Genomic DNA, 18,304 nt, shown 5'->3' on the forward strand with positions numbered 1-18,304 from the left:
AATAAACACAGCCCGTATTTTTAATGGATGAAGAGGACCTGCAGCTCACAGGACAAAGACCCCTGGAATGATGAAGTGTGGAAAGCAATTAGGTGGGCAGAAACACTATAGCAATTACATTCAAGAAGAGTTTGAAAGCCTCTTGGAAATAGTCTGTAATGCTTTTACTTCTACTGCAAGATAAACTGGTTCTTGCTGCCCACAGTACTCCAGGGAAAATCACAGTGCCTGCAATTTTAGGAAAGTATCTCCTGAGAAAGCACAGCAGGAGCACATTGTGTATTTGCACTTTGTCTGTTTCTACTTATAACCTTCCAAAGCTTTAGACATAACACACTGCAAGTTTTGCCTTGTGACGAATGGGCTCTTTCTTAGAGATTCTCTCCAAGACCTGGGAATGGACTTCGCTGCTCCTGAACCAAAACCGTGCTCTCATTAAAACAATTGTCTTGCTATGTGTGTGAAATGCTGAATGTACGTGTCATCTGCACTCCTGCCACTCATACACTGCTGTAGGGGCCTGCTGCAAGGCCTGGCCAAATAGCATCTCCTGCCATCTAGAGGGTTTTTGCATAAGCATGAGAGTATCTCCAATGCTCACGTTTGACCTGATCCCCAGATGCAGATGAGAGCTTGCACAAGTCACATTTGGAAAGCATGTGCAAGAACTACTCACAGCAAGAAGCCAAGGTCAGAAATTCTTCACGGGAGTCTAGGAGACTACACTCCTTCCCTCTCTTGCCCCCATAGCCTCCCTCACAAATGGTAACACCTTCCTCTGGGAGCCAGCTTGCAAATTCCATTTAGAGAAAAAAAAAGAAAAGGCATTATTTTTTTAATGAAGGGGTTTAATTCCAAAAAAGGTGACCCTTCCCCTTTATTCAGCACTGGTGAGGCCACACCTGGAGTACTCTGTGTTCAGTTCTGGGCTCTTCAGTACAAGAGAGATAACGGAGAGAGTCCAACTAAGGGCCACAAAGATGATGAAGGGACTGGAGCATCTCTGGTATAAGGAAAAGCTAAGAGAGCTGGGACTTTTCAGCCTGGAGAAGAGAAGGCTCAGTGTGATCTTATCCCTGATGCAGGAAGTAAAGAAGATGGAGCCAGGCTCTTCTCAGTGGTGTCCAGTGACAGGACAGAAGTCAAATGGCACAAACTGAAATACAGGAAATCCCATTTAAACAAAAGAAAAATACTTTTTATTGTGTGATGGTGGTTAAACATTGGCACAGGTTACCAAGAGAGACAGTGGAGTTTCCATCCTTGGAGATATTTAAAATGTGAGAGGACACGGTCCTGAGTAATCTGCTGTAGCTGACCCTGCTTTCAGCAGAGGGGATTGGACTAGATGTTCCTCAGAGGTCCCTTCCCACCTCAGCCATTCTGTAAGTCTATGATCATTTTTGCCCAATAAATAAATCCACTGTGAAAATTTCCTGGAGTTTGCTCTTTGCTTCTGTGAAATTTTGGTTATGGTTTTGTTTGGCTGCATGATGTATCGGTTGATATTATTCATAGACTTGTACACTTCTTCAGGTTAGAAGGAACCTTTGGAAGTCAGGTCCAACACACTTCTCAAAGCAAGGCCAACATCAAAACTAGATCAGGCTATTCATGGCCCTCTCCAGGCCGGGTATGAGCACCTTCAGGGATGGAGTTTCCCCGACCTCTCTGAGCTGCTGTCCCTGTGCTTGATCATCCCAATAATAAAAATATTTTCCTAATACTTTATTGGAATTTCCCATATTGCAGTTTGTGTTCATTGCACTTCATCCTTTCACTGTGTGTCTCTCAGAAAAGTGTGGTTCCGTCTTCTTTACAATCCCATTAGGCTGTTGAAGATCAATTTGGTCCACCACCGCCAGCCAAGCCTTCCCTCGCCAAGGCTGAACAAGCCCAATGCTCAGCCTCTCCTTGTATATCCTGTGCACCAGCCCCCTAACCATTGTGGTCACCCTCTCCTTGATCCACTCCAGTTTGCCTTGTACTGTAGGGCCAATGGTACTCCACATGCAGGCTCACCTGTGCTGAAGAGAGAAGTATGTCACTGAGCCCACTGACTGTGCCTTTGCTAATACAGCTCAGTCTGCGGCTGACCTTCATTGCTGCAAGTACGTGCTTCCTTGGCGTGTGCCATGTGGAGGTTCTCCCAGCTCTTCTGCTGATCAGGCTGTGTTTGGAGCTGCGTGACACAACTGGCACTGAGGAGCAACACAACTGGCACTGGGGAGTTACGGCAACTGTTAGCACCTGAGGACCTGGCCCCCAGGCTGTTGCCATAGCCTTTGACACTTGACATCCCAATGTTGACACCACGATTCTCGCACTCAGCTACGATTCTGGCATTATTCTGCTCCGAGTGATCATTCCTACCAGGGCTGTACTTTTCACTGACTGTTGTCGGTGCCACACACCGATGTGGCACAAGTCCTGTGGGAGTGCTTCCTGCTTTATGGGACACAGAAGGACAATGAGAAAGGCAGCAGCAGTACAAGGCATGGCTTTGTTTTCTGCCCCCAGGCAGACCGGCAGCTCTCCAGGGGTGGGATTTTTTAGACATCCATGGATGCCAGCCTTGCCTGGGGAAGCAGCGCCAGGCTGCTGCAGCATTGACCTCATTCCCTTCTGCATTTACCTTATTCTCTTCTGCCAGAGGAAGACAGCTCTTCACATGAATAGTATCTATCTGCCTGGCAAGAAAAAAGGACATGGGTTTTGGGGACAGAAAACCATATAGTTTCTTGTAGGGAGGAACCACAAGGAGCATTTAACATTGTTCAGTGGGTTGGATTACCTCCCGTGAAGGCCTTCAATTATCTTTCCAAGTGACGCCCAGTGCTTCTTTCATCACCAAAAAACTCTTCTGTTCACACCCCGGGTCCACATGCTGGGCTTTGGTTGTCCCTGAGAGCCCTTGGCATTTCTCACATGCTGGATGCTGGCAGTTGTTCCTGCTGCCTTTGAGGCAGAAATCCCAATTCTCACAAAAATACGGTACAGTGATCAGAGATTAGCATCTGGAACTGACCAGGGCCAGACAATGCTTCAAGCAACTTCTTTGCCTGTCTTTTCCACCCCATCCCTTCCCCCGTTGTGTTTTTCTCCCTTTCTTTTCCAGCTCTACACAATTCCCCACCGGGCAGGGCCCTGGCATCTCCCCGCCCCAGAGAGACAGGGAGCAGAGGCGATGCAGGCACAAGCTGTGTGAATTTTCTCTCTGTGGGGATCCTCCCTCTTCTCCATCCCGTTCCCTCAAGGATCGCTCAGACAAGAAGACGGGGTTGGTGCAACACCCCTCAGAGACTCTGAAGGGACATGGCATTCTCCGAGCTGGTGTGGAGGGCTTGGAGACCAGATGCAGATGTGGCTTTGCCAGTGAGGGGGGCGTGGGAGAAGAGCTGACAGAGGGAAAGACCCATCCGTCTTCCATTAGCACCATCCAGAGCTCTACAATGTCCCCTGACATGCAGTGCAGTCACAAAGCTGTACAGCTGTTTCGATGGGGACAGGGTTTACCTCCGAGCAGGCATGCTGCTTCTCTGATGGTGGCACAGCAGGAACAGTGTGTCACGGGGACAGTGGAAAGGGGGGAAGGAAAGGGGAGGGTGGCCCCGTGGTCAGGGCACTGCCAGGGCCTTGGAGAGAGGATCTGGATGGGAAGTGGCTTTCCTGACCCACATGGCTTTAGTTGCCTCTTTAATCCCACCACCTCTTAGATAAACAAAGAGCAGTGTGCAAAAATATCATCTCTTCGAGAAACTACCTACTATCACAATAATTTGTTACCCTGTGCATGGGGCAAAGGATGCAAATGTGTCGATCGGATCACCTCATACAGCACCAAGAGCTTACCCAGACCCCAAAGTGAAGGGAACAGACTGCATACCACTGCATTTCATGTTTCCCTGTTGGGTCCTACTGCTGACTCGGTCCTACTGCTGACTCTGCTTCAGCTGGTTTAGCCTCAAAGAAGATTTATACTGGAGGGGAACAGTGCACAGTGCTCTCCACCCCTGCCCCCAGCACCCCCCAGTTCCTCCCCAGCTGAGGCTGCAGAAAAAATGATGGCCTCAGCTCCTCACCCACGATGACATCCCTGAATGGGACTGTCCCACCCCAAGGGTATTTCCAGCAGGGAATGAAAGAACCATACCTCTGCAGATGAACAAATCAAAACCTACCTGTGGTCTTCGCAGGTGAAAATGCAGAATACATTGGCTGTGGAGAGGGAACATCCATCTTTAAACATTAGGCCAAAACATGACTGGCGAAACCAGGCACTGCTCCTTAGAGTCAGTGGCACAAGTCCTACTCACACATGCTGAAGACTGGGCTCTGGGCCAAGTCATGACTTCAATTCAATAAAAGAAAAAAAAAAATTTATTGTTGGATGCCTCCTCTAGAATCACAAAACGTCACTGAATAATTTAGGTTGGAATGGATTTCTGGAGTGCTCACATGCAATCTGTTGTCCACAAGGACCCCCAAGTCCTCTTCTGCAAAGCTGCTTTCTAGACTGTCACCCCAGCCTGTATTGCTGCAAGGGGCTATTCCATCCCACATGTGGGACTTCTTATTTCCCTTTATTGAACTGCATGAGTGTCCTGACAGCTTATTTCTCCAGCCCGTCAAAGCCCCTCTGATCTGCAGCTCTGCCCTCCAGCACATCAGCCCCTCCCCAGCCCCAGTTTACTATCAACCGCAAGCTTGCTGACATGCACTCTGTCCATGCACTCCATCCAAGCACCACATCCCATCGCCCAGGTCATTAGCCAGCACTGGCCCCAGTACTGGCCCCTGGGGGTGGCACTTGCAACCAGCTGTCATTTGGACTTTGCACTTTTTTTGATCACAACACTTTGAGCCTCATGTCTCAGCTAATTTTACATCCACCTTAAGTCCAACGATCCAAGCCATATCCCACTGGTCTGCCTACAAGCACACTGTGGGAGCCCATGCCAAGCACCTTACAAAAGCCAAAGTCAATGACATCCACTTTTCTCCCCTTGTGCACCAAGCCAGTTATCTCAACAAAGAATATGATCAGGCTGGTCAGGCATGATTTGCCCTTGGTAACTTCATGCTAGCTGCTAACCACCTTCATCAGGGAACAACACACTCACATACTTCCAGTCCCTTAGAAAAAGTTGACACCTACTCCTCTCTCAAGGAAGACTTTTTGAAAGCTAACAATTTGTCACTTTGTCAAATTACTTGACACAGATGGCCAGAAAGGATGAAATAGAAATGGAACCATGTATCATAGGTTTATTAGGGAAACAAGTTATAATTCAAGACCATATATTTGGCACTGCACTGAAGCAAAAGTATGTGAGAACAATTAAAATGTTAAAACCCAAATCACCACGAAAAATAAAATGCTCTTTTAAACACTTTAGTACCTTTTTTTTTGTCCCCAGACAATTTACAATAACTACAGGAAGCAACTGAAAACGTGTTAGATCTACACTACATGTAAGCTGGAATGAGAGTGAGAGATGGACCAGAGACTGGATCCATCCCCCAGGTAATCTGCTACTCTCCCAGGCTGTCAGAGTGGTAGAGTCTTATTAACATGAGCAAAGGCTGTTGAGATGTTACCATGAAATGGTAAGACCATGAAAGTTACTGAGTAAGCCATTAATGCTAGATTGCCCAGAAGGACTACTAAAATCCTACGTTATTGCAAGCTTCCAAATGCCTGCTAAAAAAAATCATCATTACACCTTCCATCCATGTCAGCTTTTGCTTTCTGATCTGAATGGAAGAGATTTCGGTAGTATTTTAAATGAACTGTATCCCAATCTGTCCCCAGAATGGATCAAAGTCAAAGGAGTTTCCTGGTAGTTGACTCTTGTATTGGTGGCTTGGGCTTCTTTTTGGAAGGCAAATAAGTTAAAAGTGGTTTCTAATTTGCAAGTTACTCATCCCATGCCTCCACACAGTGAAGTGAAAGAAACTGACAAGGAATAAATAGGGTATCAACTAAGATGAGAATGGATTGAAGAAAAGTTGCACTAAAACTTTTAAATAGTAAAGGATAGAAAGTTTAACTCATGCCGATAAACTGCTGAATATGTGATTTTGCTGGACTATACAGTGCCACTCTAACATGTATAGAGCGGTAGATTCCCATTGAACGTCCAGTCCATAGGCTGCCAAGGAAATAGGACACAGGTCTTTGGTCAGTAATTCAAATGTTAGATCAACAGTACTCACAAGAAGAATACAGCTCTTCCCTTGGTTAATATATTGTGCATAGCAATGTCTCAAAGAATTAACAGCACCTTTTACATAAAAATTCCAAACATATTTATCTAGTGAACAAGAAAAAATCAGCATCTCTAAGCAGTACTTTCGCAGATGTACAGTACTGTATTTATATAGATATAGATATAGATATCTCAAAGTGAATTTACACTGTGACCTGGTGATTAGTCCAGCAGTGGGCAAACCCACAGGGTAAGTCTTCAGGTGAATATATTGCCTTTGGTGGGCGGCCGGTTACGTGGCATGATTGCATGGGGGAGCCCCAGCGGGCAACAAAGGACAGTTTAGCATCCCATTAAGCAAGCACAGCATGCTTAGGTCGTTTCTGCAAGATATAAGAAACTTTCAAATTTTCATGGCTAATACAGTTCTAGTTTTCACAGGTCGCACACATTGCAACCGCCTCTCCGTGCCTTAAAGACACAGAGGAGGAAGGTAGGACACCAAACTTATATCCTGTCCCTGCTTCCAAGCAGAAATCAAGCAGCACCACAGATTTAGGCTGGTAAAGTAGGGACCATGTTTGGCTCCGCAGGGGTTTCTTGATCAGTTGGCCTTCACTGGTTTGGGTCATTTCTCTTTTTTTCTTTCTTTTCTGAATCAGTTGCTCACAGTCCTCTGGTAGAAATCATTTGAAAAGCATGGTCTGCCTAAGACAGGAAAGCAGACTGCTACCATTTCCCTGGGATGGGCACGCCGCACTCATACCAGCCCACATAGTAGTAGGGTGTTGTGTGCCCAATGCGTCCAAATGATACAGGCTCCTGGCGGTACTGGCGGTAATACCCTGTCAGGAGAAAAACGCCCGTTTGCATTTCAAAACAAAGACATAGTAATTTAACAAAATTAACAGACACAGCGAGAGTCAATCCCACAGCCCAAATGAAAACTTAGAAACTGTCTGGTAGGCAGTTTTGTCAAAAGGGTATTTGCTAGCCCTGGTATTTGGCCTAGATCTTTCTTGGATAATTTAACTCTGGTCCTTTATATTTCTTGTAGTTTCAATTGGTTTTACTGTTCAAAATCTCTTGAACTATTGTGTAATGCTGTGGTCTGCCAAAGCGCTTATGCATTTCACTCCAAAAGGTAGCTATATTTCAGTTGTGTTTATGAAGTTTGCAAGTCAGTTTAAATACACGAAAGACTCTGGGGCAAAAAATACCATCAAATCGTATTATCTCATAGGGCTCAAGAGACTATCAACAAACATCAGCTTTTCACAAAACAAAAAGGTATCATTTCACGCAGTAAATATGGAATTAAGCCCTTTCTCCCCCTTTTTCTTCATCTGCAGAAAGAATGTGGCTGCTTAATGCATTAGGAGAGGTGCAGCATTCTTCTCCACATAGCTTGTGCACTGGAACATCTGAAACACTCATGTCTGGTGCCAATAATATAATTTCTGAGTGCTCTCTGTCTCCTAGACCTAGTAATACACATCTGGATTAATCATCCCTCTTTTGAACTAAGAAATGCGGTACTTCCCAGTGATATATAAATATCAGTGACTATTTCAGTTTCTTTCTGGTAATGCCACCATGAAAAGAATATTAACAAACAACTTAACATGGAAACCATTAAAGCCAACTGAATAATTTAAATCAATTGACTTATTGAAAAGATTGTCTGACTTTCATGATTGGGTTTGTTTTGTGGAGCAAGCCATCACCCTCTTGGCTATGTAAGCTGAGCAGTTTACTCAGAGGAACTCCTTCAAGGTGAGAATTTTCACTCGGAGGGAGATATCTATCAGGCCAGAATAAAAGTTCTGCAGTCTGACCTTAAGTCACTAGACATAGTCCTATGTGTTCTGCATTGAATGAACATTTGCAAAAGCCATATTTGCAAACATGCAGCTGGTCCTTTGTGGCATGTGGAAGAGTTTGCACCTCTATTCAATGAGGCATATCTTGTAATTGGGAGAAAGGTTTCATAGACATATACAAATTTTTTCTTTCTGTTTTTGCATTTTGCTCCTGTAAATTATTCTCATCATATGCCCCTCTCTTTCTTTCCCTCTCTCTCTCTCTCTCAACATCCACAAGTCCTTCTGGGACTTTCATAACCTGTTCAGCTGGACCTGAGTACAAGACCATCTCAACACCTACTGCATCAGCGGGGGTCCTCAGAGAGCCGCCAGCAGCCACGGACAAAAAGCCCCGCTCTGTGCCCCACTCCGTGCCCCGCTCCCTACCCCTTAAACCTATGGATGGGATGACAGGCACCTGGCCAGCACCCCACTCCCACGTTGCCGTACCTCGGATGGTGGGCAGGGCTTCAACATACGACTGAGGTCCCGTTCTTCCGTCCAGGTGTGAATCCACAAACTGGCAGTGGTCCTCACCCCTTCCCCAGCTATCCCCGATGCTGTAGAAGGTGTCTGAAGGGTGATACAGAGAGATTATTTGACCCAGCACCATTTTTGTTTGGGATGCTCTTTACCCCCAGGAAAGCAGATGTGGGAGAAATCAGAAGTACTACAGTGACGAACACAGTATTACCAGTGAACAAACAGTGGCTAAAAAGAGGGAGAACACTACCTTCACAGTATGGTAGGAGAAATTATGGAAAAGAGAAATGGGTTATAGCTCAGTAAGGAATATTCCCCATTTTGCAAGTCCATGGACACTGCACCACAGGTAACAGGTGGAGGGAAAGTCAACTGAACCAGTCATGTCAGTATGTCATGAGAAAGTAAAAACTACTCCATTTGTCAATACCACCACGTTGACTGCAGTTTCAAATGAAAACTAAAAACAGTGGAGCTCTTCTCTAGCAGATGAGGTGGGTCCTACCGCCCTGATTGTTTCTTATCGCATATTCAAACATTGCCTTTAAACTATACAAATGCATTGCAATAAAAATAACACATCAGCATAATTTGAAAAGGCATTGAGATAATCGCAGTACCCCAGATCAACAATATGGAAACTTTTCTTCATTATCTCTCATCAAATACACCTGTGTAAAAGCTACTGTTAACCCTTGGAAGTACTGCTCACCCAGTCACTGTAACACTAGTCTTTCCTCCACCATTCCCCAATTCGATCTGCCCTGGGACTCTCTAGAGTGTATTGCTCTATCTGACTGCGTGCAACTGGGGCCTATGGAGCAAGTGTGGGACTTCCCAGGCAGACTTGTGGGGAGCAGAACTTTGCTTTCACAGTAGAAAGCACATTACTTTCTCAGGATACAAAACCAGAGGCTTTTCAAGGGAAGCTTCCTCCTGTCCTCTGTCTAAAGAGCTCTGCTAATGCTAGGATGTGAGAGTAATGCAAAAGCGGGACAGCTCAGCTATCACATCAGACCTTCTCGAGAGGACTCCCAGACAGCCGTCACACAAATCTTTCACAGACAAGGTGAAGAAAGCGAGAAGATGGAGATGACAAGTAATCATATATCAAGAAATTAATCTTGGTGCCTACCTTTCAGGTCATCACTGAGGTAAATCTTGTACCTTAAGGAGTTGCAAAGAACCACTCCTACAAACTTGCGGTACCAAGTTCGTTTCACATACTGCTTGCCACTGCAGTCTGAATAGGTGGGGTCGTATTTAAAAGTGAATGGGATCCAGATAGGCTCACCACCTTGGAGAAAAAAGAAATTCAACATTAAGGACAGACTTCAGCATTTCACTCTGAGTTTTGCTGAGGTTAACATCTGATAATATGTTTTACAAGAGATGCTGCAGCAGATTAATGCATGACTTTTATATATCCAAAAATACTACTTCAAGAACAAATATTAAAAAAAAAATTAAAAATCAAGGCACTTGATTAAATCCCTTCTAGGCAGTAGACAATAATAACTCTTAAAATGATAAAAAAATATGATTTCATGTACTGGACCACAGTTTCAAGTAAACAAATAGTCTCACTGGTTTTAGTAAGACATCTTCTCTACCTTGTGATACTCATTTTGTTTTCTAAACAGAGCCTGATCTTAGGTCTGACAGTGACACTGTCTAAATAGAGTCACTTGCATTTTAACACTAAGTACAAAACTTAACCCTTTTGCTAAAAAACAGATGTTCAAAGTTCTGCGGTGAGTAACAGTCTGTGATGTGAATTAAAGTCTATTCTTGCTATTTGGTTAAAAAGATCAAATCAGAAATGTACTTTTCTGTTTTGTTTTCCCACATTACATCAAAACAGATGAGGTTCGAATAACAGACAAGTGAGGCCTTTCCTGGGGAACTCTATCCAGAGCACTGCTGCAGAGGAGACTGCTTAACTGTATCGCAGAAGACTAAATATTCCTACTGGCTTGCCTAAATGTTTTCTTTATACTAACCAAGACAATATAATTTCTTTTGAAATTGCTGTTGTAGTAATGTGTATATAATTACACGAAAAGCTTCCAATGTGATAATAGGGTTTGTTTCTCTCTAGCTACAGCACAAAGCCCTGTTTTTACTGTGCTATTTTGAGGTGGTTTACAAATGAGATTGAAAGGTTTTTTTGTTAGCCATTCTTCCTTCCTCTCACTAGGCACATGGACCAAATCCTGCAGACACTTGCATGTGAGAAGCAATCACTGATCAGCAATCCTCAGAACTCCACGGGTTTGGATGCAAATGTAACTGGACTGACTTTAAGCAATCAGTTATATGGTGAAAGGATTGCAGGATTTTGGCCACAGCTTTCTCTTTAGAATAAAGCAATAAACTACCTACTTCTTGAATGCAGTTTTATTGCTGTGAATAGTCTGCTTTTGTCCGTCACTTTTGCCCACCTCCAAAAATGCTGAAGGATAAACTTAGCATGTCCTGTAAGAGCTGCGCTAGATGTTCAGAAGCTCTTCATTTCCACAGGTTCCCAGAGCTCTGCCACCTCTTTTTGGTCTATCTTATCTCTACCACTGCAGCTACAGAAAAATATTTTCTCTTTGTCCAGTCAAAACTAGAAGTGAAAAAGCCATCACCTTCCAAAACCTCCTTTCCATGAACAGACCCACAAAATAAGTGACAGCAAAAAACCTAAAGGTGACCAGGGGCACAGGAAGGCCACCGCTCTCAGAGGCCTCCCACAATGACTGCCCGAGACATAGTGTGCTCGTGCTCTCCAGTATCTGTGCATCATCAGAGACATCTGAGAGGACATGGAAAAAACAGACGAACAAGCATAATAAAACATAGAAGGGAGGGAGACACTGGACATTGTTTTCATGAACAATGTAGTCAAAAAGCCCCAGAACCAACCATTTGAACTGCTTAGGAAAGCTGACAGGGTGTAATAACTAGGAGGTCTTTTTTCCTGCATCTCTTCCAAGAGCGTGTGCTACCTGGGGTTACCCTATCAATGTACATGTCAGCAAGGGTGGTCCCAGCACCAGGAAATCAGCTCTCCTCATTAGGGGCTGAACTGGCTTATCGCAAATTTGGAAATGCAAAGCAAGCTCAACAGCTTTGTGGCATATCATTCAGGTCAGTAACAAATCCTTGAATTTTTTAGTATTTATATGGGCATGATGATCAGTACAGATGAGCATAACAGCTAGAGATAGGAAAACCTGATCCCGCTGTTCAAGCTATGCTCAGACAACTGAAGGACACAGATACAGAAGCAATATAGTTTAGTGCTTATTACTAAGCAATTAAAGCTGTTGTACCAGGCAAAAGATGGGCCAAAGTCAAGTGCTTATTCTAATATATCTTTACAAGATTTCTTTTCAAAGACCAGAATAAGGGGTCGTAAGACAGAAAATGTTTTGTGAATTAGCACAATGAATTACTACCTGTTTGGGCTTAAAACTGTAACTCAAACTGTGTGCTAATATGCTTCTAACATCTACATTGTAACTGTTTTGCACAGGTTTTATGCACTTCATGAAAGAAACAGCAGAATAAGACTTACCAGGTGGTCTAACAATGAGGAGCGGATTGTCTAGAAGAATGAAACAAATAAAAAAATTAATATTTTGTTCCAAATTTTGGTTTATAATATGAAACCTAGAGTGTCACTCAAGAGAATGTCAGTTGCAGAGTAACTGCCTTTAGCTACATTATGTGTATGTAAACGAGGGATTTGAATGTCTCATCAATTTGCGGAGCTCCTGAGTCTTTGTTATTCCATTGTTTTTCTCAGTTGATGAAACTTGCCACAGGATTGTATATTTACTCTAATACTGTAAAAACTCTACTGAGATTAGAACCAAAGTTCAAAGCCAGCTTTGAAACAGAGTCCTCTTCTCAGAAGGTCCTCAGAGCAGGAGGACAGTTTCACCGTAGGCTTCTGAATATATAGTCTAAGTTACACCTGCAGGCCTACCTTCCACAGGGAAATGTAACCTACCTCTTGTATGCAAATCTTGGTCTCAGACATCCATCATGTTTAGTACAGTTGTTTAGTGGTATTCATAAATATGTGAAATTTATCATTTTAACTCTTTCTGTTATAGTGACAGAATTTTTGCAGGAGCTCCTGGGCAGCGCAGGGTGCACTGTCCACTATCTCAGCAGCTTCTGCTCACTTGAAATACTCTCTTTTTTGAAGAAAGAAGGATGGAATTGGTGTGAGTAAGGATAACAAAATGGCATGATCTAATCCATTAGCTTGTCTGTTTTTATTACATTGCAGTTTCTGTCACCTCTTAAGTAGCCCTTATTGTGCCCAAAGTATCGGAAGAAAAAGCACGGTGCTTGCCTACTGATGGGGAAGAAAAATTCCAGGGAGTTTTTACAGTTTGATGAAAGAGAACCACGGTTTTCTGTTCTCTTCAGTGGGTTACCAGGGTAAGATCGAACATTTTCAATAAGCTGCTTGATCCTGTGACAGCATTCTTTATTGAATATTCTCATCAGCTCAAATCTTTCAATTGCACTAGAAGAGCACTCTGAACAATTTCTGTCTCTTCTGACCTACTCCATCACTGTAACTATACCATCTAGCTTTAGATTTAGCAACTGCTTTTGTACTTGTGCCAGGCGGAAAGCCACCTTTGGCCACATGACAAACAAAAGATCAGCGCTACAAATAAAACTTCAAATTTGGTGGGTTTAACCTGTTAAATAAAGTTCACAAGGTAGCTGATTTTCGATAGGAAAACTAGTCATGCAGGCCCATATACTGGCAGCCAGCTAATCAGCAAAACTCCTTGCAAGATACAGCACGCTGTATTTGTCCAATGTTAAACATTATGCTTGGATTTATACCTGAGCTTCTTACTCCTTTAAAAAAAATCTGAATATGTTATGCAGGACCATTTACTAATCTTGCACCTCTGTCTCCGTTCCGTGAAGACTTATTCCCATGGTTCTTAATGGAGCTTCTGAAGCGAGCACTACAGGTTGAAGGCAAATGAGCAAAGACAGAGACTGCATAAACCCCATGTTGTCAAAAGGGCAAAATTTGCAAGAGACAACAGACCTTTTGCTCAAGTAAAGACTGAATAATTTGCCTTTTAATATTCAGTGCAGTCATTGGCCTCTAGCTCAATGGAAGAAGAAGAAATGGGTAAAAATAGCTCATTTAACATACTATTTTTAGAAGGGGGTGTTTCTCATGAACACACAATTAGCCCTGCGAAAGAGCAGCATGCCTTGTCAAAAAAAGAATAGAGAACTTTGCCTGGCTGATGGAACAATTGTTTCCTATATTTCTTCCAGAGACAATCGCTTCCAACTGTTCAGTTGTTCTCAATTAGGAAGCTAATTTACTAAATGTTTGGTCAATCTATCAAAGACATTAAACTTCCCATTGCTTCTGTATTGTTGAACATTAGTAGTCTTTTGTATTTTAAATTCAACTTCCTGTTCCCCTGAAGCTCACTTCAATGTCACTTACATTTTCATAGTGGCATTAGGAGTGCATATTATTTTCCTAGCTTTACTGAAAACAAATAATTAACCTAAAAAACCCCCTCAAAGCAGCAAGTTCAGGATAATCACCATTATTACCGTGCTGGTTTCAGTCATTGCCCTGCCATATCTGTTATTAGGAATTCAGTTTTGAGATGAAAATAAAAAGTAAAGCATACCAGATTCTGTGATAAATGAGACTGAAGAGCTAACAGGTCCATAACCAAAGGGATTCTTTGCTTGGACTTTAAAATAATACCTGAAACAAAAAGAGAGGGAAAATAAGATTAAAACATTGATTCCACTGCAATGGCTAGATCATAAATAATACTAAAACAGGGTGAGAATCAAACCAGCAGAGTTCCACTGAGTTCAGGTGTCCTCTGCATTAAATGGAGTTGGATACTCAGCCAGGGTACGAGCTGGCTGTTAGAAACAAATTTCTCCTTTTTGCAATTGCTCACATGCATATTTTTGCATCATTTATTTTTATCACCCCCCTTCCAAAAAACACACACAACTACATCCACTTTATATGAAACAACCAATAGCAATAGACTAAAAGAAAAAGTTGCAAGGAAATTAAATTCTGATGTCAGTAACAGTTTTAAACCAGATTAAATCCTACAAAAGCAGTGGTGTGCACTGCAAACTAAAACTAGATTAGATTTATAAGAGATCAGAAGCTAAGCTTTTGCCCTTTCTGTAAAAACTCTAGCAGCATTAAGATCACAATACTTGAGTAATATGAGAAAGCTTCACATGTTGCCTTACTGATTCCCCAAAGTATTTAAATCACATGCTTAACTCAAAGCACATGATGTGCCACTAGAACTCCATTCTTTGCTTGATAGAAGCCAAACTTTTCTCACTCTTACAGAAGAATATGTGTAAGCACATTTTTATTTCATTTCCAAATACAAGGATTTTTAGTTGATGCTTATCCTGACATTCTTTCCCCCGATTAATGTTTTCTTCTTTCCCTTTTTTCTTTGTATCCAGCAGAAACCAATTAGAATGGAAGAATGCCTGAGTTTAGGTTTTCCTTTCTTGCCTGCTTGCACAATTTCATTCTTGTAAAGAAATTAATAAAAAATGGCCACGCCTCTGTAATATCCACATAGCATTTGGATTTTGATTTAGCCTCTCATCCAAAAGCAGACACCTCCAAAAGCACCATACATGACCCATATAACAGGGTGAGCACTTACTTGCAGGGATGGGTACCACTGAGTGCTGGATTACCTCCCATGGCAATGTCCCATCTGAGTGGTAAGCCTGATGCTCCTGGTGAAAGTGAGCCTGCCCCATTAAAAACATCAGGCTGCTTTTGATGGCAAAGCTGTCCCCATCCTGCACAGAAACCTGCCAGCGCTGCTCCGCTTGCACGGACCACACTGGGCTGAGACAGCATGGTTCAGAGCAAAAGCAGTCTGACCTCCCCTGGAAGCTATTGCCACCTGGCACAGTTTACGCACCAAGCGTGGACACCACCCACATCAAAAACTTTACTCCTTTTTCTTCTCTTCTGTCCACAAGAAATGACAGTAGCCCATGCAACTTAAGAGTGTAATGTGGTTTAATGCCATGTAAGATGCTCATGATTTACAGCCTACAAGGCCGCAGGAAAATTCAACACGATCCTCTTGCAGGAGCTTTGCTAGTTTTAGTCTGCCACTCAGTTTTTACTGTCTACACTTTCCTGTACCGTAAGATGTATCCGGTCCTCAAGGACTTAGCCACAGAGCAGGGCCTGGAGGTCGCTCCTGAAAGGACCCTCTCTGGTCTAAGCACCAGCTAAGCACATACGAAACTACTCACACTGATAAACCAGAGAGGACCCCGTTGAACCAGCCCTTTGGCAAAGGCGAACCTCTTTTTTCATTAAAAAGAATGCCTTTTTTCATACAAAGTGAACTGCTTCACCTCAAAAACAAACTGATCCCTATGAAAAGGCTGAAAATGTGCAAATAACATCCACTTCTTCAGCAGAACGGTGGGAGTCACGTGAACATGTAGTTTTGCCATGAAGCAAGCCAGTTATCTCCCAAGTATGTGCCAGGGCATCTTCTTGTTCACTTCATTAAAATCACAGGCGGATCCTCTAGGTAAGATCAGTGTGGAAGCTACAGGAATTGAAATATTCTGGGCTTCATCCCTGGCACAAGCTTTACCTTGTATCCGTGCCAGACCTGGAGCACAGGCCTGGTCAGACCCTCTGTGGGACACGTTCCCACCCCTGCATGGGGGACATGCCCCCTGTCCCCTGCATCCCATAGCTGACACCAAAAACCGGCTCCACTCCTGCTTTCTGCAGCCAGTTTGCCTGTAATTAATGACTATACGATGCTCACAAAGGACTCGCAGCTTTCTATGAAGAGACACACACACTGGCAAAAAGAAACCACCTTAAATAGTGAAATTTAGCAAGGCTGTGTCTTTTGCTCATTCCTAGCACAATCCTCTTGCTAGCAGAAATATTTGCCAGTGGTTTTAACTATTGGCCTTGATTTCTTGACCACAGCTTGTGAGTGTTTAGGGTGGCTGGAGAAAGAAGAGAGGGGAGGTGAAAAGCCTCCTGTGTGCTCCTCTACTTTTGGCCACCCGAGCAGAGCACGGCAGCCTGAGCACTGCTTTAATCCCCTGAGTTGCCAATGCTCTCACGGGACACCGGCATCCATCCATACCTCCTTCACCCATTTGCACCTTCTCCACCTGGATCGGGACAGGGGCCGGTGGCGCAAGGCTGACCGCAAGGACAGGACACAGGGCAGCGATTCCTCATGCTGGGTCCCGAAATAGCCTCAATGCAGCACCAAGCTGCACTGGCTTAGGCCAGCACTTGGTGTAAGTACTTCAGAAGAGCATGAGAAAAATGTTTTCCAGCCTACATCTTTTCCACAGTGCTTCAAACCATGGTGAAAACATCTGTATGGACGCCTGACTTCCCACTGCTTCCAAAGAGGTATAATTAGGTACCGCCTTTGCAACACAGTGGCACCTGCTGAGCAACCCTTTCAATGCACTTAATAAGTGTGTATTAATGCTAGCTTAAAAACATTCCCATGAGAAACATATGTGCCATGATCCACATCTGAAACAGGAGAGAGCAGCCCAAGAACCTCGTGCTCAAAATGCATCCATTTAAGTGGGGAAGAGCATACAGTTTTGTATCTAATGTTTAATGCAGGAACTGATTACCTATACAATCACAGCAACTGTGCATTCAGGTGTCCTGATACGTACATAAAAGCCTGTCTGGGACACATGATTGTTCAAGATGCCTGACTGACTGGAAAAAACAGCGATGAAGTTATGAGTATATTTTTCTTCGCTAAATTGGAAAATTAGTTCCTAAGCCTTTATATACACAATAAGCCTTTAGCAGTGCCAGAAAGAGAGCCAGGTCTCATGACTTGCTGACCTGTGATTTAAACATAGACAATGCTATGATTGCTGTATTAAGAACATCAATAAAATAATGCAGTCAGGATATATTTCTTTTTCAGACATGACAAATAAAAGAGAAATTGCCAAAGCCCTCCTAGGTCCAGGCATCTGACATTTTCATTAGTCAGAATCCTTCAGCTGATGAATTTGCCAGGAAATCTCAAATCAGTATAATTCAACTGTTCTTCATCACATAAATACATGAACAAAATTTGTAATATGTAAGTTGATTGTGCTTTGATTACTCTTTGCTTAGACAGAATCACAATGAATTGTTACCAATAGACAAAGAAGAATCACAACTGCAAGAGATGCAATACTGTTCACTGTTCATTTTCAATACAGACAAGAAAAGAGCTTTTCCTCCTAAGAATAAACCTCCTTAGAGATTTTATATACCTCTTTTACTGACATGTCAAAAAAGGACATAATAAACTGTAATGGGGCAATGAATATGTAATATTTTTATTCATTTAGACTATATGACTAATCGTATCACCATACCTGTCACTTCGAGCAAAATAATTTTATGACTTAATTCAAGGTGTCTCCCTTCTCTTCGAATTAAATAGCTGGCACTCACAGCCACAAGGTGAGATAATCACTCAGCATGCTAATTAGGGAAACAGCTGTTTTTAAAAGAGTTCATTAGCCATAAAAACCTTTTTCCAGACTCTCTGAAGGCATGCCTGCATGGACCCCCAGCCCTGCACCCCGTCCAGCTGCAGGCTGAGGTGGCGGGATGCCAGCCAGCTGTGGGACGCACAGCGGCACCGTCCGCACGTG

At 43.2% G+C, this 18,304-nt stretch overlaps 1 protein-coding gene across 1 annotated transcript in view; it reads right to left on the reverse strand.

Moving 5' to 3' along the window:
* Window positions 1-6,509: 6,509 nt before the first annotated feature.
* Window positions 6,510-18,304, reverse strand: part of FNDC1 (fibronectin type III domain containing 1) — a 74,395-nt gene continuing 62,600 nt past the window's right edge. The window contains exons 16-20 of the mRNA XM_059833123.1: window positions 14,248-14,327; window positions 12,126-12,155; window positions 9,696-9,857; window positions 8,528-8,650; window positions 6,510-7,057 (exon numbers count right to left, since the gene is read on the reverse strand). Of these exons, the coding sequence (XP_059689106.1) occupies window positions 6,942-7,057; window positions 8,528-8,650; window positions 9,696-9,857; window positions 12,126-12,155; window positions 14,248-14,327 (511 nt within the window). The 3' untranslated portion in view covers window positions 6,510-6,941. The remainder of the gene's footprint in view (window positions 7,058-8,527; window positions 8,651-9,695; window positions 9,858-12,125; window positions 12,156-14,247; window positions 14,328-18,304) is intronic.

The sequence above is a fragment of the Gavia stellata genome, chromosome 2 (assembly GCF_030936135.1).
Source record: "Gavia stellata isolate bGavSte3 chromosome 2, bGavSte3.hap2, whole genome shotgun sequence".
Lineage (NCBI taxonomy): Eukaryota > Metazoa > Chordata > Aves > Gaviiformes > Gaviidae > Gavia > Gavia stellata.